Source organism: Gymnogyps californianus, chromosome 1 (assembly GCF_018139145.2).
Source record: "Gymnogyps californianus isolate 813 chromosome 1, ASM1813914v2, whole genome shotgun sequence".
NCBI lineage: Eukaryota > Metazoa > Chordata > Aves > Accipitriformes > Cathartidae > Gymnogyps > Gymnogyps californianus.
Window position 1 is genome coordinate 185030790 of NC_059471.1, and position 23822 is coordinate 185054611.

At 38.6% G+C, this 23822-nt stretch overlaps 1 protein-coding gene across 1 annotated transcript in view; it reads left to right on the forward strand.

Moving 5' to 3' along the window:
- Window positions 1–23822, forward strand: part of NELL2 (neural EGFL like 2) — a 159409-nt gene that overhangs the window by 44928 nt on the left and 90659 nt on the right. Inside the window, exons 8-10 of the mRNA XM_050908420.1 lie at window positions 811–939; window positions 2227–2329; window positions 23172–23263. Coding sequence (XP_050764377.1) covers window positions 811–939; window positions 2227–2329; window positions 23172–23263 — 324 coding nt within the window. The remainder of the gene's footprint in view (window positions 1–810; window positions 940–2226; window positions 2330–23171; window positions 23264–23822) is intronic.

Sequence of the window (23822 nt, forward strand, 5' to 3'; positions counted from 1 at the left end):
AACAGAATCCAAATCCCTTAGCAAGGAAAGGGCTCATAGATACTCAAGCTCTATCTGTTGGGCTAACAAGTCAATAAACCTAGAATGAAATAGATTACTGTGCTTATAGTGCTTATTGCAGCAAGACTTATTGGTCCAAGACTTTTCTAGACCTGAGCTGTCGAAGGCATGTTCAGCCAAAAATCTGTGCAAGACAAGGAATTAAGAATCCAAAACAGCATTTTCTTCTTTTTTTTTTTTTTTTTCCCTAGAATATCACACCAAAAGCATTCACGTCTGCTGGTGAAAATAGACTAGTCTACTGCTTTTAAATGTCAGTTCTTTAGATGTCTGCAGGAATGCTGTTACCTGGCTGATTTGATGCCTTGACTGAAGTGGAGAAACAGTTGCTAACATGTTGGTTTTGAGCTTTACCTCCAGTTTTGTGCCTCTACTCAGATTCAGGTCTTTTGCACATAACCTAATATCTGCAAGCAATTTATGTAGAGCAAGATTCTTGGTCAGTTCACACATATAAAGATGAGAAATCAGAGGCCATTCCCATCTTGATGTACTCTGTTTCTTGATGTCCCTGATGTTAGAGAAAGATGAAATGCGTTGCATCTTGCTTCTGAATTTCCATCTCTGAATGACTGATGGTTTAATCATATTGTATTTGACAATAATTGTTTTATTATCTTTGACTGCATTTTCCTACATGTATTCTCTCATCTGCATGCTTGACAATAAGGGGGACAGTTTCAATCATGTTTATACTAATGTGGAAACCACTTACAAATTCAAAACTTTTGTTGTGAACTGTAAATACAGTTGTCCCAAGCTGAGCAGAGGATGAACAAGTTGGATCAGTGCTACTGTGAAAGGACCTGCACAATGAAAGGCACGACTTACAGAGAGTTTGAATCCTGGACAGATGGCTGTAAGAACTGCACTTGCATGGTATGGCTACAGTTTGAGTGGAGACTCAGGAACTCTAGTGTTTCCTCTGATTACAGTTTTTATTGAGGCAAATAATGAGAAAACTTCCAGGTGTATGCTAGGTAGTAACAACAAAGTGCTAGAAAACCTGTTCTAAATCTAAGGAATAGTATTAATAAATACATTTTTGTATTATTTCAGCAGTGCCAGCATGTGTAGCTCTCCTATATTTCCTGTCACCGTATGCAGATGCTATGCAATATACTTAGCTATCATGTTATTCCAATGCAGTGAGTTGCAAATGGTTTCTCTGGATAATTAATTCCCTGCTTTTTGTCACTATAAACACAGCCTTTTTCTTAGCAAATGATTTAATAGATCCCTTGTGTCTGATTCCCTTTGGTTGCCTTTGGTTACATCTCAATAAGTAAGAAAGAGTAAAATGTCAGGGTCATATGCATGCTCTATTATATCACAAATGAAAAAGATTTGTTAGGTGGAAGGAAGATTCCCAAACGTATCACAACTCCAGAAGTGATTGCAAATATCCTTTCAGGTACCAAACCGTGGCATGTTTGTTATTGTCCATTCATGTAACACTCATTAATTCCGTTTGAACTCATTAAATGCCTAATCCAAAGGCCATTAGAAATTGGTGAAAATGCTGTTGTTGTCTATACTACACCTTAGACTGATTTGCTGCTATCTGTAATTTGCTAAATGGTTCTCCTTAAGCTTAGTATGATTTTGATCTTTATATTTCTGGAGGGATATTAGTTTTGCTTTTAGTGTTTTGTGGTTGACGAGAAGAAGACTTAGTCCATGGTATCAAATCTGGCTGATAGCTATTTAAAATTCTTTGAATTTAGTGTTAAATGCATTATGTATTTTTGTCTCAGATTTTTCTTGCAGCTATGATATTATTACCTTTTAGGAATGTATTGTCTCTTGTAAAAATCAGAAGGCAGAGTATTGTTCTGTGAGGTTGTTATTTCGCACTAATCTGTCAATTTGCTGCTGATTGGCAGAATGTTTTACCTCCAAATAGATTTGCCTCTAAAAAAAAAAAAAAATTGCTCATTATCATCTCAAAGAACACATCATACATGTCTAAAAGATTGTATGCATGATATTCTATAGGTATAGTTTCTGTTCTTGTAGTTATTAAAACAACCATTTTAAAATGTCTTTTTCGGTGGTGTTAGAGAGTTCATTGCATTTAAAAATAGATTTTTAAGTTCCTGTGTTTGAGAACATCTCTGCTTTTGCTAAATATAACTACCAGTTAAGCACCTTTTATTCTTCTAGAACGGTACTGTGCAGTGCGAGGCTTTGATTTGCCCCCTTTCTGACTGCCCGCTTAACTCTGCCCTGGCGTATGTGGATGGCAAGTGCTGCAAAGAATGTCAATGTAAGTTTTACTGTGGTGCTTCCTTCTAATGAATATTTTGAAATCTGTAAAGAAAGTGAACCTTTCTGTGAACATGTCAGTGAAAGAACTGGTCAGGGAATGAAATATTTGGGTTGAGGAATCAGAGAACTTAGACTTCTCTGAAATATTTTGGGAAATTGATAACCAGAAGGTATTAATTCTTCAGGCGTGGGTATTTTGTTTTATTTTAGTGATGCTTTTTTTTTTTTTAAGCATAGATATTTCTTATCAATGTTTAACAAGAAAAAAAGTTATCTATAAAACTTTCTGCAGACTTCCATAGTCTATCTTCTAGATCAAACTGCTAGAAATTCAAGAACGATTGCCTGGTGTTTGTTTTGACCAGTGTTTCTAACACCTCTATCGCAAGAAGAATGTACTTTCAACCTTATGTTGTGGTGCTAGAAATGGAGGTTCAGATTTATGATTCTTCTTCTGTAATTAAGGGAAGAGAAAACTCATACTAGACCCAAGAGACCAGCAAAAAGCAGACACCTAGAAATGTTCTTTCACAAAAGGTCAGACAGAATTATACAGGAAACTGGATAGAGGTAATTTAATATTGTCATTTAAGATGGGTGATTACCTTTTGGTTTTATAGCATGTTGGTTTTGTTGCACATAGGGCCAGAAAAGGGGAATTTTAGGTTAATCACTATCTAGATGGACTATATATAATATTTCAGGTTGATTATGGATGTGTACTGCATATGTGATGGTTATTTATTTTAGGCTACGGTGGAATCCATTCTTGAAATTGAGCATGAGATGCGCACGATTCTTTATTCTGTAAATGTTGAGATTTTTCTGTGTGGTTTCATCACTCTTCTACTGCTGTATAAAACTTCTTCCAGAGTATAGAGAAATATATAACTGGTTAAGATGACATGTTGTAAGATAAAATTCAGGAAGACGTTTTGTACTCCATTGATCTTGCTCCCACAGGAGTTTATTAATATTTAATAGTGTTAGAAGTTACACAAACCATCCCATTTTATGAAACCTTATTAACTTACTCAAGTAGATTAATTCTAATTGAGAGGAAATGAGAATTCAAATACTTTTTTTTTTTTTTTAACCAGCTACACAGAATTTCCATGCATATTAGATGGCTCAGGGAATTGGTAATTCAGGGATGTGAGATGTCTGGAGTTCAAGCCTCTGTTTGAATTTTTGACCATTTTGGCAGAGTTTGAAAACCTGATCTCTGAAGTATGTTTTTGTAATGTACCACCTGTGAATTGAGTTGGGAATTCTCCATCCAAAAGTTCATGGGGAAGTGCTCACATCATATGACTTCTTAAAAAGTTGTTTTTATTTGGAGTCTTGACAAAGGTCAAGAAATGTGAATGAGCATATGGGCAGTGACCTTGTCATACAGCATTGCTACTTCTCCTTCCAATTAAGATACAGTTCTGGTACAGCACACTGTGAAGTTTACTCTGATATTGCCTTTTTGATATTCTTGATATTATCAAAAGCCTTTTAGCTTCCAGTGTTGTTAATTTGATGCCAGTACATAATTCAATCTATGACTAACATGCACACATATAACTCTTGACAAACTACAAGAACAATGCTTAGATAAAAAAATATGAATAAAAATTGCCTTTGAAAAATTATTCCTAATTTTATCTAGGTTATTTGAAGTGCCTTTTAAAAAAAAAATCAAACAACTTTTAAAGTGGCCAAATCCCTGGAACTAAAGGATGGAGAGTGTGAACTGGAGTCCCATTGAGAAGGTAGTTAAATTCCAGTGAAAGAGTGTAAAGAGTGGAAGTTAGAGGCAATGGAGACTGCAGGACCCTCACTTATTCTCTGGGCCAGTTCAGTGGAAATGCTGAGTTGTCACTGAGTTCATATATATGTGCCAGCTGTATCCTGTCTTCTTGGTGTCTTCAGCTCAAGGTCTGAGCTTATTGAGGTCACTGTGCTCAGTGACCACGGTTCTTGCTCAAGGGGTCAAAGCTGAGTTCCTCCATTTGGCTAGGTTCTGAGAATAACTTTTTTGTTTTCAATTCTTAGAACAATATCAGGGGATGTAGCATCTGACTAGATTATGTAGAGTGAACACAGATGGCTTATAATTGGGAAAACAGCTAATTAGGATGTGTTGCTCAAGGAGCCACTATCCTTAGTATTGGACAATCAATCGTAAATGCTGAGAAAAAGTGATGCCTAATACACTGTTCTTTATCTGGATTTAGTATTTGTTTCAAGACAGAACATGTATGGATATCTCTGTTTCCTTCCTGTTATTTGTGGTACCTCGTACCAGATGATGGGTTGTTTCTGCCGAACTGTCATGTGAGTACAACTACCCAGGCAGTGGTAGCTGTGGCAGCCTTGTTGCTGTGTCTCACCCAGGGCTGAGTGCTTCCCTCCACACTTCTTCCTTTCTTCTGCTAGTGTTCAAACAAAGCCACCAAAAATGAGAAGAGCGGGGCCTGATTTAATGACAGCTAGCATAGAAGAGTAAAAGTGTACAGCACTTAAGGCTTTTACAATGACCAGCAAGCAGGCTTCCCAGGTTTTTGGTTTTCTTTTGTTTGTTCTTCCCCCCCCCCTCCCCCCCGAGTGATTGAGGGTGGATTAATTCTGCGTGGTTTAGGCATGTAGAATTTGGGAATATAATCTGAAGTGCCTTCACTTATACTAGTAAATAAAATAGGGTAGGCAGTCCTGTGGCCCTGGGGCTAGGTGGCACTTGTGGCTTATATATGCATGGCTAAACTCTCTCCCCCTTACCCCCCCAACAGAGTATCTGCATCCAGATGGCTGACTTGGAATGGCCTCTGATCAGCGCTGTCCCCCCAGCCATGCCTGATGTTGCTTCAGAGCATGTTGGCTGGTACAGGCCAAAATGGTGCCATGATGTGTGCTAACACTCAAACTGCATGGAGGATTACAGACTGTAATCAAGCATTTTCAAGCCTGTTGTCATTTACTGTTTCATTTACCTGTCGTGTTTCATTTACTAGTTATGGACATCACCAGTTAGGCTCTCTTGATAGCCAGTGAAAGAGACTGGCACCTCCAGCGGGCACTTGGTGCTGAGAGGGGACTGGAAGGGATGGGATGAATTGCCTTCTGGAGGTGGACATCTCTTTCCGTGGACTGTATAGGGACTTTTATACAGCTCAAGTTGTGAGGTTAATCTTTCCATCAGTTACTGTAATGAATCTCAGCTGTGTCAGGAATAGAAAGTGCTGGATTTTTAAGCCTGGTTCTGACATTAAGCAGTTATGCTAAGAGACTTATGGGAGCCTACCACACTGCCAAGCCCTAGGAATTGAACTTCAGCCCAGCCCAGCATTTACATGTTGAACAGTGCAGCTTTGTTGTATCTTGTTTGATGACATTTTCAACACTTTAGAAATTTCAGCGCAACTGACTCTTCATACTTTTCTTAAATGTTTCATTCAGGGAAGAACACTTAGTAAGGAATGTTGTAGTTGTGTTGTGTTTTTTGTTTTTTTTTTTTTTTACCAGTATTGCTTTGACTTTGGTTCTTCTTGTGAGCCAAGAGGAAAAAAAAACCAACCCAAACACTGACCTTCTCCCCTAACTCCGTACCTTTGTTTGAGGACATTCAGACAACTTGTTCTGTTTTTTCTTGTGTGAAGGTCGATGCTGGTAGCATAAGGAATGGTAATGCATGCAAATTATCATGGTATTTTCTATTAGCCATAATGGGCTAAAAGAAGCAACGATCTTCCAGGGCACATAAATTGGCCAGTGCGTTGGATATATGTTTCAGCTGCAGACAAGCTATTCAACGCAAAATTCAGTCCAGCTACCAGAGCATACATCTTAGGTCAGTGGGAGCTTCCTGTGGAGAATTGTTTGGAGCTGGAAAGCAGAGACTACTTTCTTTTCTATTCCCAATGCAATTTTAAACCTATCTGAGAAAGTATGTGCAAGAGATCATTAAATTCTTTTCTCCTCTGCAGAGGCAAATGCATTGTGTGGTGATAGGCACTGATACCCTATAAAATATTGCTTTAGACCACGGACTTGACTTAAGAAGTACAAGGACGAGTTCATTTATTTTAAGTGAATTGTGGAAGGACTGCCAATGTCTTAGTAGCTGAGACAATTGGTACTTGGTCAGCAAATCTTTTTATGGTAACGTTTTTATTAGTCGGTGTATTAACACTAAGGTATCACTTCCATTAGCTATGTGATATATGTATTTTTTTTTTTAAATGGAGCCAGTGTATTTTTAACAAACTAGCTGATTTTCATTTTTTTAAGGCCAGAAGTGATATTTGTACCGGTATCTGGTGCAGTAATAATTCCCATCACCAAAGACTGATCTCCAGGAAGAAATTGCTCTCTTCTCATCACTGTCCTCCTCCCAGTGACACTGCAGATATTTATAGACCTAATCCCAAAACTATTTAAATCTATCCCAACAGATTTCAGTAGAGGTTAAAGTCTGAGCCATTATGTTCAAATCTGCAGGCTGTGATTTTTCCATGCACTTGTTTTTTTTCTGAAACAGGACATTTGATGGTTTTCTGGTGCATTGTAGCCAAATCCACACTCTTAACACAAGTATTTTAAAGCATATGTGAGAAGCATAGGGCTGTACTGGATCAGCTCACACTTCTGTTGCTAGCAGGCATGGAGAGAGAGTGTGTAAAGGGGTTATATAACTCAGACAGGATTTTTGAACAAAATAATTAAAACACAAATATGGACATGGTAGCTCTTATAACATGCATGGGTTTCTGATGCAGTGATCTGTCTTGCTAGCTTACAGAAACTTTTAATTTTATAATTAAAATTAAGGGGATTTCCCCTCTTGCTCTTCCTGATGCACTGATTTTTCCCCCAAAGCTGCACGCTCTTCTGCAGGCTCCAGTACTTGTAGCCTACTCACGCAGAGAGAAGGAGCTGTAAAAGCCCGTCTGCTTCTTGTTTGCACAGCAATTGACCATCAGCAAGAATGCAGAATTTTTTCTAGAAACTTAGGGAATATTGATTAAACTTCCTCTGAAATTCATCATTTATCCAGGTTGATTGAAGCATTATGGACTTAAGCCTGTGCTGCTCACTAAGTTTCATCTTTTCACAAAATTGCCACCTCTTTTCCGGGCTGAAGGAGTGGCACCGTCTTGCCTTAGGTGACGTCCATCAGTGGCAAGGTGGCACGCCAGCCCCTGCCTTGTTTGCCCAAGTGCCAGAGGAGCTTCTCCTGCATTCAGTGTGGCACAGAGAAGAGACTGCAGCTCAAAGAAATGATTAAACGACAGGATTAGTGAGCGCTGACTGAACAGGCCATCTTATCCTTGCAGTAAGTCAGAAGAAGGGGCAGTCTTCTGGAAACCGAAGAGCAGCTCCAGCAGGCCGGGGTGGACACGGCATGGGTCTGAGGGCTGCAGGGCAGCCAGCAGGCTCAGGGCGACAGAGCAGGCATCAGGACTGGAGGAAGAAGAGGCAGTTTTTAGCAGTGAAGCAATGATTAGTCATTTATCATAGCTTTTTTAAAAAATGCACACTTTGGAATATAAAGGAGAAGCAACATTCTGGCTAATGCAAAAGATTAGTTGCTTTTTGGTTATAAATATTTATATGTGGCTTTTTAAAGATACAAGTGCAAACAGAGCATAAATTCTGTTATTTTGAGATTTTTTTTTTAACATGAAAAATCAGATAAATTAGCCTACTTCAGAATAGTACTAAAAGATATCTGGAATATAGCCAGCACTGGATTATTTCCTAAAGCCATGTTATTTATTACAACCTCCTGTAGTCAGCATGCAGAACTTCTGAATGTTATTTAGCATTTAGCAGAACAGTGTCCGTTCAGCCTCTGCTTTCTGAATTTTCTATGCTGAAATGATTCACATCCACCTTATTTCTCAGGCTTTTGAATCACATACAATGATAGTATCTCATTGTAATGACAGATAAAAAGCATTATATACACACTTGTACCACTGAGATGAATTACACTGTACTTTACTGCCCGTTTATACCATTTTATTACTTCAGCAACTCTGTGTCTTCAAAAGAAAGGCAGTATTTATATTCATTTAGAAATAGGACACAAATAATTTTTCTAAAGAAATATTTTTGAAGGGAAAAAAATGTATCCTTGAACTCATGTAGGTCAATAAAATCAGTGGAGCTATTTCAGATTTACAAAGCTGTAGTGGAAAAGCATAATTGATGCATGTATCATTTGTGAATCCAGCATAGCTCCTACAATCTCAGAGTCTCACAGAATGGTTGAGGTTGGAAGGGACCTCTGGAGGTCATCTGGTCCAACCCTCCGACTCAAGCAGGGCCGCCTAGAGCAGGTTGCCCAGGACTGTGTCCAGACAGCTTTTGAATATCTACACAGATGGAGACTCCACAACCTCTCTGGGCAACCTGTGCCAGTGCTCGGTCACCCTCACAGTAAAAAAGTGCTTTCTTGTGTCCAAATGGATTTTCATGTGTTTTAATTCGTGCCCATTGCATCTTGTCCTGTCACTGGGCACCACTGAGAACAGTCTGACTCCCTGTTCTTCATTCCCTTCCATCAGGCGTTTGCACACATTGGGAAGATCTCCTCAGAGCCTTCTCTTCTCCAGGAAGTATAACATCTCAGGAAGCTGAGCACTGAGACACACTAAGAACGTTTTGGGGCCTTTCCTGTGCTGAACTCAAAGCCAGCTGAAGACGCTGGAAAGACTCCCCTTGGCTTTGGTAGGCAGGGCCAATCTCACCCTTGATCCTAGCTGCTCAGTCTCTGCTATATTTTCCATGATAAAGCTATAGAAATTTTCAAACTCCTCTTATACCATAGCAATACATTTGGTTTATGTCTGTTATATATCCAATGGCAGAATTGTTGGGGGCTTTTTGGTGCAGAGCCTGTAGTGTCCGATGACCTTTGTTCTTTGTAAACTGAGCAGTATACCTCCATCAGAAGGGAAACGCTGAGTCTTTTCACTCGCAGTTCCCTTCTGAGCAGGAAACTCACTCCTTGTATGTCTGTTGTTCTGTGTAAATTAAAATACAGCTTACAGTAATTGGACTTCTCAAAATATTTTGCTCCTATGTTTCCTTTCCTCCTCCCCTATGTCCTTTGAATTTCATTGTTCTGCGTTAGCAGAGGAGGATTGAGAAAGTCGGTGCACTGTGCCTCAGTCAGATTTTTCATGCATCAGAGTGCAGCTCCTTCCTAGGCGAGTGGCTTTTTAGCTATTCTGGACCCCATGCATTATGGAAGTCCACTGGAAGACTCTAGATCTGGAGGCAATGTATCAGTATATGAGGAGAATTCCAGTTAATGGTGAAGTCATCCAGGTTTAGTCTTACTGTATGCCTGAGGAATGAATTATAAAATAAAGTATCTTTAAGAAAATCCTTACTCATTAAAATACATTACACTGTGTGTATAATAATGTGCACTAAAGAAGAAATTGGAAACATAATATTGGTAATTTTATCGATGGAGAATTAAAAATATTTACATGGGAAATTTTGCTGTAGGCCGTGCTCTGCTCTCCCCTGCTCTTCTTATAACCTATTTTGTCGATGCTGTCTGGGAAAAGAACCTGTTCTTTTCCATTCCTTTTTCATTATGTTCTTACCAGGGAGTTCACAAAATGTAAAATACCTGCAATGTATTATTATTTTATTTGCAGTGCAAATAAAACATTAATGTATGTTAGATCTGAATATTTTGGCTTTCAGACAGCTGGGAGTGGACAGATTGGCAGTGTTCCAGTCTCTAATAAGTAACTACCCTGACTTTAGTAATGCTGATTTCTCCAGAATTTGCTTAGTCAGATGGTAATGAAATAATAATAATTAAAAGAATCTGTTCTATTTATAATTACAAAAATCACCTAGGATATGTGGGTGTTCATGTGGCTATGCGTTGATTTCAATGTTTGTTCTCACCACTAATGTGCGAATGTCACTCTGCACCTGCATCATTGGATTGTGGGGTTTTTTGGTTGTTTGGTTGGTTGTTTTTTTTGTTTGGTTGGTTTTGTTTGGGTTTGTTTGTTTGTTTGTTTGGGGGGGTGGGGGTTGTTGGTCCCATATCCAGGAGCACATTGCCAAATCAGCAGCTTGTAGCTGATGTTCTGGTTTCTGCCTGGAGCTTTTCCTCTGCAGATTTTGCACATTTCTGTAGTACCTGTAACAATGATCTTTAATGGGCATGTGTTCTGAAAAGAGCGGAATTTGGCTTTAGCTAAAACCACCAAAATGGCAGGTTTTGGACAAGGTCACAGAAAAGTAACAAGTTGGAGGCAGAGAGCACTTCATGGAGCTGAATAGAGCAAAATATCAAAACTCAGCCAACCAAACAAGAGATTCATGGCTTGTTGAGACCTGTACAGTTTTGCAAGAACCAGTTTGCACCTGACATACTCTTATTCATAACAGGATTGCCACATTGACAAAGGTCATCCGGGTGGAAAGTTGGCCTAGGGGAGACACTGCTAGGAGTGTAAAAGAAGGCACACGTACAGTTTTCTGACAGTGCCTATGTCATGTGAAATCAAAAAAATTGGAAGGTAGTGAAGGCTGAAACTCAATAAATAAAATACTGAAAAAAACCCCCACCACAAAACAGTCAATAACGTGATCTTATTTCCCTGGCAGTGTAAGGAAGGGATGGTAAAATATGAGTGAAGTTGATTCAGTGAGATTAATATAAAATGATGTATACTGTTATCCTTTATTTGTCTTTTTGTAAAGATAATGATTTAAACCAGTGGCTTTCAATCTTTTGGACTGCAGAAGTTTGAAAATTTTTCAGTGGACACATGTAGTGAATAAAGTCTTCTACTGCTTGGTTTACTTCTCTTAGACATCACTTGCAGATACCTGAAGTGTGATGTATAGACCTCCAGGCTGTTATTGATCACTGTTGCTACATCTGTCTGCTCATAAAATATATTCGGCTTCAAATAATGGCCACTTTGTCCCACGTGAGACACAACTTTAAAATTGAAATCTCAGCAGATATGGTATGACAGTCCTTTCTCATACTTTCCTCATCTGTTCCTTTCAAAACAGTCATTGCAGTCGTCTTTATTTGAAGAGTTTCTGCTATTTGCTTTCTTCGCTGTACTGGGCACAGCACTGTATCTACAGTGATTCTCATGTTTTTGTATCACTGTTCTGCATCTTTGCCAATATAGAGAGTGTTTTTACTAATTTTTGCCTTTTTTGGGGGGGTTTATTTGGTACCAGTTTCCACTAAGAAGAAAGCTCTGGCTGTTTGTTTGGGAGGGTAGTTCACCATCCTAAACCTTCCTGTGCAGAGTAGCTGACTAGTATTTTTTTCCTACTACTTGTTGAAATGATTTCTGTAACTTTCTGCATGGAAATGAAAATTCTGATACTCCCCTAGTTGCTCTTGGAAAAGGTTTATGTGAATTTTTTCAAGTATAATTTTGACTGATTTCCCAGATTTCATTTTATTTATAATTGATGACATTTGGTTAAAATCCCTTCAAATTACTTAACATTTAGATTTTTTTCCCCAACAGGTGAATGAAATTTGAAGATATTATTAGGTTTGTTTGCATTGTCATAAGCTATTATGGTGAAGAAGAGCTTTTTTACCGTGCTTATTTTTGATGGCCAGTATATACTTATATATAGTAGTGTTAGAATGTTACTACAGTGACATCTTTGTTTGATGTAATAAATTGGGGCAGAAAATGCCTGGTTTCAATCATCAGATTTTTTTTTTTTTTTTTTTTTTTTTTTTTTTTGCTATCCTGAAAGGAAAGCAAGAAAATATGCTTAACTCACTTGGAAAATAGGCACATACCTATTATTTCTAGTGAGGGAGTGCTTCAAATACTTTGAAGGTAGGGAAGATGAACTGGAATGATTCTGGCTATATCATTATTACTTTGACAGAGATGTAAATTCGGGTATTATTTCCTTAAGATGTTTCTTCAGGTTATATTCATATTCACCAAAATGCAGCATCCTCTCTAGGCACATTTTACAGGCTTGTGAAGAGGGAGTTTGTTTTATAGATGTTTCCATCATGCCATATCCAGAAGCTTTGTTAGATCCTTAAGGCACCTAAATGAGAAATCAAATCTGAGTATAGCATAGAAGAGATAACAATCTTGCATATGGTTGTTGTGAAGTTCTCAGACAGGCTTCTTAATAGTAGTAGAAGATGACTTCAGAATGCTTAAGTCTTGTCCATGGTCTTCTGTGGCTTTGGATGTATAGAGTTGGTAGTATGGTTTAAGCACCTAACCACAAATTTTTCATTTTACTAATTTTGCAGTATTTTATTGCAGATTTGCTATGAAGAAATGTGAGAATAAGTGAATACATTTTAAAAAATAGAAAATTAAAATAGACATATAAATAAATAAAGGAATCGCATCCTCATTTTCACGCATCAATTCAACCATCTTGATTCACACATTTGCACCTTTGCTCCTGTTCCCAGTGTGACATCTTGACTCCTGTGAAAACTCAATGGAATTAACAGGTTGATTCTTACAGTGTGGGCAAACAGATTAAAAATCCTCACCTCGGCTTCTGCTGTATTCTGAAAACTAGTCTGTATGTACCTTGCAACAGTCTTTCATCATCTAGGAGGCTATTTACCAGCACTGTTTAAAGCAAGTCCCAGTCGTTCTTCTTTCGTGCTGACAATGGATAATGGACAGCAAGAGCCCTGTCCTTTGTTCTTTCCAATAAAATTCCATGTTTTGAATTCTAACCTCTTCTAAACATATGTGGACAGACACTAGGGTCTGTTAAATAAAATCCTGAGGTGGTTGTTGAAATAAAATATTTTGTGGAACAGAAGAAACACTCTCCCTTGGAGAATGACAGCCCTTCGCATTTTTTCCCCCACCAAAAGCTTGAAGGTCATATTTGAAAACAAACTGGATGCTGCCTTTTAGAGTGCAGTTCTTAGCAGACCATGGTTGACTTGGAAGTAGGCAGATGCAGTGAGCAAATTTATTGAAGTAGCTGTCCTTGTTACTGCTATTAATTATTTCTATTAAGGTACCTTTAAAACCCTGCTGTTATGAAGAGCCATCAGTCCAGTTACTGTACACACAAAAGACAGTCCTCCGTTCTGCAGGATTTGACAATTTAAGTGTAAGAGAAGAGATAAGACACTGGATATAGAGACAAAGACGTGGGGAGAGTAAAAGAAATAAAATAAATGAGTCATTGTCCTGTCAGGCTTCCCTCTCAGGGGTGTGTTTGTACTTCTGGCTAGAGGTTCATGAGCTCTGACCTGGAGCTGTTGGCTCTGTGGGCTATGCCTTGTTTTCATAGTCAGGATTGTGTCCTGCAGGATATGCACATACTGAGTTACTGATACTTATTCAAGATTTGAGGGCAAAATCTTTCTTTTTTCTTTCTCTCAAGATATTTATTCCCATTGTTTTAGCTCTTAGAACAACAGAATTTAGAGGGAGGGGGAAGGAGAAGCTAATTTGACTTTTCAATATAATTCAGTATGATAATAAAGTTATCTTACGTCTTCAAAGCACATTTCTAGCATTATGGTTATTTGCTCCTCACATTTATCGTGGAAATACTGAAGTATTCCCCATGTGTTGAGGTGATGTGATCACAGGTAGATTCATTTTCTCAGTTCCAATAAAGTTCCCTCTAACAAAACTAGATTGTTCCACAGGAACAGGAAAGATAGTACTTGTTCTTGCCAGGACAGCACTCCAAATTTCTTATCTGTCAAGTCTGATCATCATAAGTCCCCTGTTCCTTTATAATTCTACTAAATATCTATACTACATCTTTGCAGCTAACGAAAACAAGGTCTTTGCTAATAATACATTGAAAACAATTCAAGAATTTGTCAATGCAAACTGCTGTTTTTCTCTCAGGTTTTCAAGAGCTTGAAAAAAAAGAAAACCACTGAGAACAGGTTTCATAAAATTCATTAAGCATTTTGTCTTAATGCTATTTAACCCATTCCAGTCATTTCTGAGATTCTTGGTAATGAAATGAATTACATTTAAAGATGTACCTATTTCTTTTCTGTGCCACTGAAATTGCAGAATTGTACTTTGCCTTATGCAGGTTTGTTGCGAATAGACAATAAGTGAAAATGAAATCTTTTTTTTAACTGTGCTTTCTGATTCTTGGTTTCCATACAAAGGCAGTGGTAGACAAAGGAAAAGGAAAAAAAGTGAGTTGGCTGACATATCAGTAAGATGAAAGTATTGCAGCTCTCCTAGAGACTGGCATACACTACAGTCCCATATAGACAAACACACCTGGTTGCACAAGGTTGCGAAATCTGAGCCTAATGTCTGGAAAGGTCCCCCTGAAGACAATAGGAGTGTTAACATAGATATATGATTTTTTTTTGTATTATCAGTGACTCTAAGGCTTTCCCTCATTGATGTAGTTCCCAAACAAAAAAGGAATAGTCCCATTAGCAGTTGCTATGAACTCCAGCTTACTGTTTTTCTCTGACTGGGTTGGAGCATCAACAGATGTACTCTGGAGAAATTAGCTATGACAAAGCAGAATCTGTGAACATCTGCTCCAGCTACTTTTACATTTTTAATTATTTCAAATCCTGAACTGACTTTAGACATGAAGTATTGTATTGTTTGGGAATGCACAATGGATAATAGTAACTTCTGGCAGCCTTGAGAAACAGGGGCGTGATGTTAGGTGTACATAGTTTTCTATTTAAAGTTGTCTTTTGAAACTTTCCAACTCTATTGGTAGCACCTGATTTTTTTTAGATTAGTTTTTGATTAAATGCTATTTGATAATGAACATTGAGAGTGAGTATATAACACATTTGGAAAGCCAATTTGCATAACTGACTTTAATCAAGGTTTCCAAAAATGTGTTTTCCTTGCTGTCTGTGTTAAAAACCTTTTGCTGAACTAATGCTAAGGACTTAGCTTAAGAACATTAAGTAGAGTTCTCTGGAGTGTTTGTGATTATGCCAACTAATCCTGTCATTCCGGCTGAAGTGAGGGAGGAAGATGATGGGTCTCAGAAGAGGGATGGGAGGATGGGCAGATTCCTTATGCAGGAGCAAAAATGGGTGGAGGAAGAGTTGAGAGTGTGAAACCCTGCTCAATTCCTGTATGGACCTAGGTGCAGGTGCTTTGAAAGAACTGAGATCTAACAGCAGCAATAGATGTGGTGCTCCATCTGTGCACTAATCCACTCCTGGGAACATCTAAACACATTAGACTGGCCTGTGCCATAATGCAAATAAGGCATGCATGATTACTACTGTTATGCATGATTATCCAAGTTAACAAGCGGCTGCCATTTGTAGGGGAAGTGAAAGCACTTGGATTTGGGAGGAAAGTAAATACAGTAAAATGGAGCTACATGATGCCAGGTCACAAGAAGTCGTGCCTTCGCCATGGAGGCTCGTGCAGCAAAGTCACGGTGCAGAATTTCTAGCTAAAGTGTCTGTGGAAATTGTTCTGGGCCAAGGAGAGTCTGGTAGAGAATTGGGAGCATCAGCAGGTCCCTGATAGTCACTCAGATACGGGTGTATTCTGTGGGTGCTTAAATAACATGGCCAATTTTTGGAGCAGAAACTGTTTGGAACCTCTGTGGCTTGGGAGCATGGCAATGTTGCTTCCAAGTTATTTTCACCCAAATAAATACCAGATTTACTATTTTGTGGTGAACTGAGTAGTTTTGCTGTTTGCATAGGATGTTTTTTAACGCTGTCAAATGAAACACTGTCAAAATCTCTGAAGGTGCTGCCATTCGGAAGTACTTGCCTTTTACTGAATACGCTCACATGATCTGTGTCCACAAAGCTGCAGAAAGCAACCATCTCACTAGTCATGTGCAAAAATGTGTCTTTGAAAGTTATGCATAATTGGTGCACACTATTTTTTCATGGCAAATCTGGGCAAAAATACGGGTAGTATCCCAAAATGCTTTATTTCTTCCCCCCACCCTATTTGAAGTCTCTGTGGAGCAGAGTAACAGTTACCCTATGTAAGGGCTGTTGCAGGAGTAGGTGTCTCTCCCTTGTCATGTCCATGGGTGGTCTTGACTTATGACATGGCAATGGAAAATGCAACCTGCTTTTTAGATAGTAAATTAATGCTGATGGGTGATAACTGTTTACCTCTCATAGATTTAAAATCATGACTCAAAAGTGTGCAGGTCTTTAGCAGTTCTTCATTACTTTCAGGAATTCCCAACACTCAGTCCTAATCAGTTAATCGGATTTCATCTTGCATATGGATCCCTGTGACTTGAGGCTTTCTGACGGGTGTGTGTGCAAATTTAAGCATGTCATGAAGTATAAGGTATTTTAGGGAGGTGTCTGTTTATTTTTCTACACTGCACCATTTTTCTCTTAACAAAGTTTTCAGAAAAGCACCTTTTACAGTTAGCCCAGCAGTCCAGCTGAGAGGAGGTGGAACTGAAGCAGAAATTTCCCTGTCATTAGTAGCTGTCAGCATTTGATAAAATATTTATTTGCACCTTTACTAAGATACAACTATGTCACTACTATTGTGAATAGCTTACATAAGGAGTCCATCAGATAATGTCTAATCCCACTTTCATGAGGATTAAGTGGGCATGTAATGTTTGCATTGGAGTTCTTTTGGTCTTCCAGACTGTTGTGCTATTTATAAACTTTTAATATAATTGTTCAACAGTGGTCATATAATTTATATTAACCTTGATTGCTTTTCTTCTCTTGACACTCTCTAAGGCTTTTGTCTTGGCATTTGATTTTATTATTTGACATTTTGCTGCGAAAGTTGTTTGAGTATCCGATGGCCAACATAGTTAATTCGGCATAAAATGGATGGGCATTTTGATCGCATTAGTCATGCCCAAGTTTTCAAAACCCTATGTTTAGAGTCCAAAATATTCCAGTTCTGTTTGACAAGCAGAATATGGTCCATTGCTCTAAAGCCAAAGTTGTGCATATCTGTCAGTAGAAATATTTTGGCTGCCATATTTGACGAAGCTAAAGTTGCAGTGTGGGTAGCAATAATACCATTTTTAAGAGAAGCTGACATCAAACACATTGTCCAGATTGGATCTTTGCTTAGCTGGAGACAGCTTCCTTTGTGCAATGTGATGTCTATTGGCTTTGATTAGTTGCAAGCTCTTTCCCAGACTCCCTGTCCGGCAGCCTACTTTAAAAGTTTTACTTCATCTGTCAGGTCTATTTGCCTCAGCTGAACGGCTATCAGCAGAGTTTTTAGTCACATTTTGATATGCTTTTTCAGTGTTCAGGTTGCTTTTTTAGTCTTTAAGGATGCCTCAAGGAGCCCTCATTCTAGGGCTCAGATGAATTCTACAGAAGACTTCCCAGCAAGAGCACATGGGATAGATGAATTATGTCATTGCTCCATAGTAGTTGATGGAAATATAGGAAACATGAGAGGTAGGTGAAAGTATTTATAATTTTAGATTGACTCCTTGCCAATGTGACTAAGCAGCCCGTTAGTGTTGTTGGAGGTGGCTCACACTGCAGATGCTCTTAAACGATCCTAGAAGTACTGTAGAACAACAACTTCGTGTTTTCAGTGTAATAGAGACATTTAGCATTTCTGGCTAACAAGAAATAAGATACAAATAGTAATTGATTCCTTATCATTAGGAAATTTCAAATGGGATTTTCTTTTTTCAGCTGAGAAAGCAGAAGCACATATATGCAGCTTTTCAGCAGTGATTGACTGGAAAAATTAACAATATATTTTCCAGCTTGAAATCTGGAATAATTTTGAATTGTCGAGGGAGACGGCATGAAATGAAGCAAGTCTCCAGTCTCACTGACTGCAGTAACAGAAGAACTTGTGCTCTCCAGAAAACGAGCAAAGAAGAAATAATGCCCGAGTCCCTGCAAAGATAAATGAGAAAGGGATGAGAGCAATGCCTAGTAATGGTGTGGCAGTCGAGAGAGAGAAATTCATGAAAGGTGACCATTATCTCTGTGTGTATTTCTAAGGATAAAGCCACACAGAGGTTTTGCACTATGTAAGCTTGCAAAGTAGGATTAATGGGACTTACACAATGCCTAAGCCTTGATCTCTGAACAGTGGAAAATGTAATCAAGGAGATTCCAAGGAGGAAGTTGGAAAATTAAATGAACGAGATGGGGGGGGGGGGTGTATGCTAATTTTTGGTGTTTTTTTTTTTCTCCCCCCTACAAACCAGCATATGTAAACAAAGAATGCAGCGACAGACTTAATTACCAGATTTAAATTGTATATCCATAATTGCTGACAAATTTCACAAAACTTCAAGTCACATCTGCCACTCATAGGGCAACTATGAATACAAGAAAATAAAGTAGTTTGAGGAGTTCACCAATGTCCTAAATTTTCTGCTTTCCCTTGGTGATAAGTCTGAATCAAAATCAGCTTAGATATCACAGGCAAGTGTACATACATTTCTCAGAGGACGGCATACACAATCTAGACAGCAAAGGTGGTAAATACAGAAGTGAGAAAATGTACTAAATGACATCCTGTGAACTCCGTGAACAGAAGGCGAGAGTTAGCTGGATCATGGATTTTGCGTGGACGTTTTAAGAAATGCAAAAGGAAAGTGCCATTTGGAGGCCAGTGGGAAGAAGAAAGGGTTGTGAAAGAGAAGTGATGGTTTGACAAACTGTTGATAATTCACTGAGCGAACACAACAGCCAGTGGGCTCCTGAAAGATTCCTTTCGCTGGGTGAATATGGAGATGATGCCATGTTATCACAACGTGTTAAATGGTACTACAGGGAATAGTTGTATTATCACTACACCTGTGTAAATTAGTAGTGGGGATATAAGCAGACCTTGCTAATAATTTTTTAGACCCTGTAATATCATTGTAATATTTGATCACCTTCTGTATACAAATATATCAAGAGTAATCAAACTTCCTAGTAGAAGGAAGTTTCATCTTCCTGTTTCATCTTCTTAGAAAAACCATGCTTTGAATAATATATATTGTTTTAGGTACTGGGGGGATGTGGAAATTTAATGGCAAGACGAGATGGTTGATGTAATTCAGCTGTAGGTGAAATCCTACATAGGCAGTAACTATTAAGTTCTGGAACAACTAATCATCAGGTAATTTCTTGACTGTGACTCAGTCTGTCGAATGAAAGGACTTAGGAAGATGAAAGATGATATGTTTCCCCAGAGAGATACCAATCACAAACTAATCACAGTACCCTGGGAAGCATCTAGCCAAGCAGAAATTAAATCTCCACCGGACTTTCCAATTACACAGTTCTAGTCCAGATGTTCATGTTGTTGAAATATCTTTATTTCTGAAGGAAAATAAAGACATGAAACACTGCCATCACGGGATGTGTACTGGCTGTGACAGTTGCTGTCAGGAGGCAGGCGAAACGTTCTGTTCCACACTGCCTGGGACATGGGTCCTGCTGTCTTAGGAGGAAAGTGGGGCAGAATAAAGTTAGTAGCTTTGTCTTTCTAGAAGTCTTTCCAAGTGTGCTCAATGCTCACCTAAGCAGACAACCTTAGAGTAAGGTTTTTAGAAGCCTTCAGGTAGCTTGATGAAAATCTGCCCTTTGCTGTCTGGCAGGGTGCCTCCTCTGTGGGCAGCGGAAGAAGAGCGGGCTGGCAAGAGAACAGGGAAGAGACAAAGGCATTTATGGAGTATTGGAGAAGAAAAGACAGTGTGCACTGGCAAACTTAGACCATCACTAAACCCACTGGTATCTACCTTGTTAAATAAACACAGGGCCAGTGGTACTGGTGTCGATGAAGCACCTGTGTGGTTTTTGTAAGCTCATTTGGCTAGCTTAGCATAGGTGAGAAGAGAAAACCCAAGTGATAGTGCTCTGAATTAGAGCTTCAGAGTGTACCTTAGTTCTTGCTGCTTTTTAATGGAAGAAATTGCCCAAATATGGTGGAATCCTTCATGTTTTAGAGAACACTAGTAGGAAAGAAATAATCCAGGTATTGTTGATTTTTATGATCTTGAGAAGAAATGTCCCTTTTGAATGTAGTCAGTGAGAGCAGCAGTCCCTAAGAAGACAGTCTTGGGCTTGTGTTCAGATTGTTCAGGTTAACAGGTTTTCAATTTAGTTTTTCGATTGGGCATTTATTATTTGTTGGGTTTTCTCTCCTTTCTTAAACATAGTTTGGTCACTCTGTATAGGCAGGTCCCTGATACCTGGGGGCTTTATAACCTTGCTGACAAAGCCACAGCAAAATCCAGTAGTTGGAAATGTTTATTTAGGGGTATTCAATGAATGAGATGTAATTTTCTTAGCTGCATGATGGCCAAGTGTTGTGGTTGTGGAGGTGGGGATGTGAGCACTGCTTGAAATTTCTGGGACCCACACAAGCAATCTGAAACGTGCACTCTGCTGCCACTTTCTAGCCTTTGAGAAACAATCTTCAAATCTACGAAGACACATGGGAAAGGGGCAAGGGCTGTCTGGGCAGAGCCATCTCTCACAGTCCCAAAATTTGTAAGTTTTTCTTTTTTCCAAGGCTTTATGGAGAAGAGTTGATTTTCTTGCTAAAAGCAAGTGTGTGCAATACTGCATCACTGCATTACGATGATTTCATATGCCAAGACTTCCGAAGGCTGTTGGTGGAGTCAAGAAATAACTTCATGATTTCACACTAGGCTGGATGTGTTCTTTTGATGGTTTTTCTGTGTACATTATTTTATAAGTTTCTCTGAAGAATCAGAGGTTTGTCGCCATTGATAAGGAGACTGGATTCAGTGGACTACGCTTTGAAGTAGTATGTTTTTGTTTTTGTTTTTTTTTTTTCCCCAAGATTCCTGGGTGATCTTATTCATATGTTGCGAGTGTTTTGGCTTCAGGACAGTGTTTTCTTCCAAGACAGAATGACAGTGATTTTGATGTCTTTTGCCTTTCCTGTGAACAGGCATAGTCTGCCTGTTGGAAACATAAGGATGTGTTAAGTTATTGGTCCATTGCCATTGTGTGGTCCTCAGGCATTGCTATACTTCTTTTTTTCCTGTCATATGTAGTTGTTCTTAGAAGCTTGAAATGTATGGGGCAAGGGAAAGGGCTTAATATATGAGTATTTTAGTTTAGTGTCATGGCCTGTAATACATAGGAGGTGATATATATGACTGGATGATTGCCTTGTCCTGTCTGGATTCAAGATCTGCTAGTCCCCAGTAAAGATTTATATAGATTTTTTTTCACATACTTCCTTCTAGAAGAGCTTGTTTTCTGGGAGAGGAAAGAGGCACTGTATTGAGCTTTTTTGACTCTTCGTGACCTTTCTTTGTGGATGTTTTACAAACTTTCTCCTTCTTTTAGCCCTAGGACTCTCCCCTGGACTCTCTCCTGTGGCTTTTTTCTGTACTTTCTTTATTAAGTCTGACTGCAAACTCTGCCGTTCATGGGATTTGGAGTGTTGCAACGTCCTGTGATATTACTTCTTGAAAGTGCTGTGCAGGCTTATATCACACAAGATACTTTGTATTTTATAAGATATTATAACTCATATTTTGGAATTTGAAAAAAACTTTTTTTTCACTATGCCCATCACGTCTTTTTCAACATCAGTTCCAAGAGCTGACTTTTTACATGCCGACAAAGTAATAAATTTGTAAAATCAAGGACCTGCAAGTTAAAAAAAAAAAGTAAAGGAGAACTGAAAATACCAGCAGTAATGGTAATTAATATAAGTCATGCAATAAAAACTCTTGTACTTCTAGGTATTTTAAAATTGTCTACAAATAGTAGTCTATTTAAACAGAATAGATAAATCTCTCTGTGAATGAGTTGTAGTATAATTGATTTACATCTCCAAATCAATGATTAGCAAATTAGACCTCTAACATGTAATCTAGAACTTGAAAGTGGTAACCTACTCCTGTTATTTTATGATTATGCTTACTTGATGAGCCTTGACTGTGTCCTAAGCAACAGACAGACATCTGATTTTCTATACCTGGCAGTTACATTACTTAGCCTTTATACTTTGCATAATGTAATTGCAGTAATGGACCCATTAAAAAAAAAAAAAAGTGAGACAGTTTGCTGTGAAGGTATTTTATGTAACCCTTAAATACTGAATAGGAACTTTAGTGAGCAATCCAGTATGAGCTGTGTCAGCATGCTGCTGTAAAACCCAGTACTGCCAGGGCACAGGAGTGGCACCAGGCCAGGTCGTGGTATAACAAACACTGATCCTAGGGGGGTCATTTTGTCATTTGATCATTGGAGACTTGATCCTGTTCTATTGGGGCGAAAAAAAAAGGCAGTCGCTGAAGGTCAATTCCTGTACAATAAAATTCATATACTCTAATATACTTCAGCAGTAATGGTAAATAACTGGGATACTCAAGATACAAATACGTAATGTTTAAATAACTGTGTGGGGTGATGAAACATCAAAGGGCTGTGATAACAAATAAATATGTGGCTTCAGTGATCACCCTTCGTCATGCAACATTCCTCTTCAAGAAACTGATTATCTATTAATGCCACTTGCACTGCTGTCACGGCTCCATTTTCCTTTTCGCCCCTGAGCTGTGTTGCAGGCAGTCATAGCTCCCTTGGCGTGACCTGAGGCACGTCTCTTCTGTCCTCTCAGTAGCTATCTGTACTCCATATTGCTTCAACATCCTTCACCTTCTACTTATGTGTGCTTTTCCGGTTCTTTCGTGTTTTTTTTTCCTCTGATTTTTTTTTTCTTGCGATACCCAGAGTCCTACAGGTGGGTTTAGAATATTCTTGCAGCTGATTCAATCTTTTCATTTTGAAATGCAGTTATCTTTAAGAAAATATATCAGTTCTATAAGCAGAGTACTAACACTTTTTTACAAAATCACTGTGGTGTTTTTTTTTTTTTTATTTTCTCCTGAAGCGGTGTGCGTATTTGAAGGCAGAACCTACTTTGAAGGACAAAGAGAAACTGTGTATTCAAGCTCAGGGGACTGTGTTCTGTTTGAGTGCAAGGTAAGAATACTATTGATGGAAAAAAAAATTCTTGCATGTTAGAAATATCAAAGTCCTACTAAAAGAGACTGTTGAAATACAGACAGGTCTGCTTTAGGAAGTGGCAACAGAAAAGGAATCCTGTGTTTATTTTGTCTTACTGAGTTCCACATCAAATTTTGCAAATAAATTTACTTTGCATAGCTACAAGCTTTGATTACGCAGCTTGACAATCAAGCTGCATTCTTTCTCCCTTAGGTATCGTCTCCATCATCAGTAATAAAAAAACAGCGGACTGCCTTATGTTTCCATTGACACATGTGCAATGTTATTGTTCAAAATTATGTGCTCAGGTACGAGAGATGCACGAACGTGATGGGGGCATAATTTGGAATTCAGGATAATTCTTAGAGGAAAAGCTAGATGAAAAAGAAGGAAAAGAGCTGGCACACCAGGTGTCTGGTGTTTCTAGTGATGGAAATAGGGTAGGGTCGTTGTTTTATTTTTAAACAGAACACGCCTGATGCTGAGTCAGTCTTGTCCTGCTGCATGAACAGAGTTGCTCTTCAGGGCACAAATG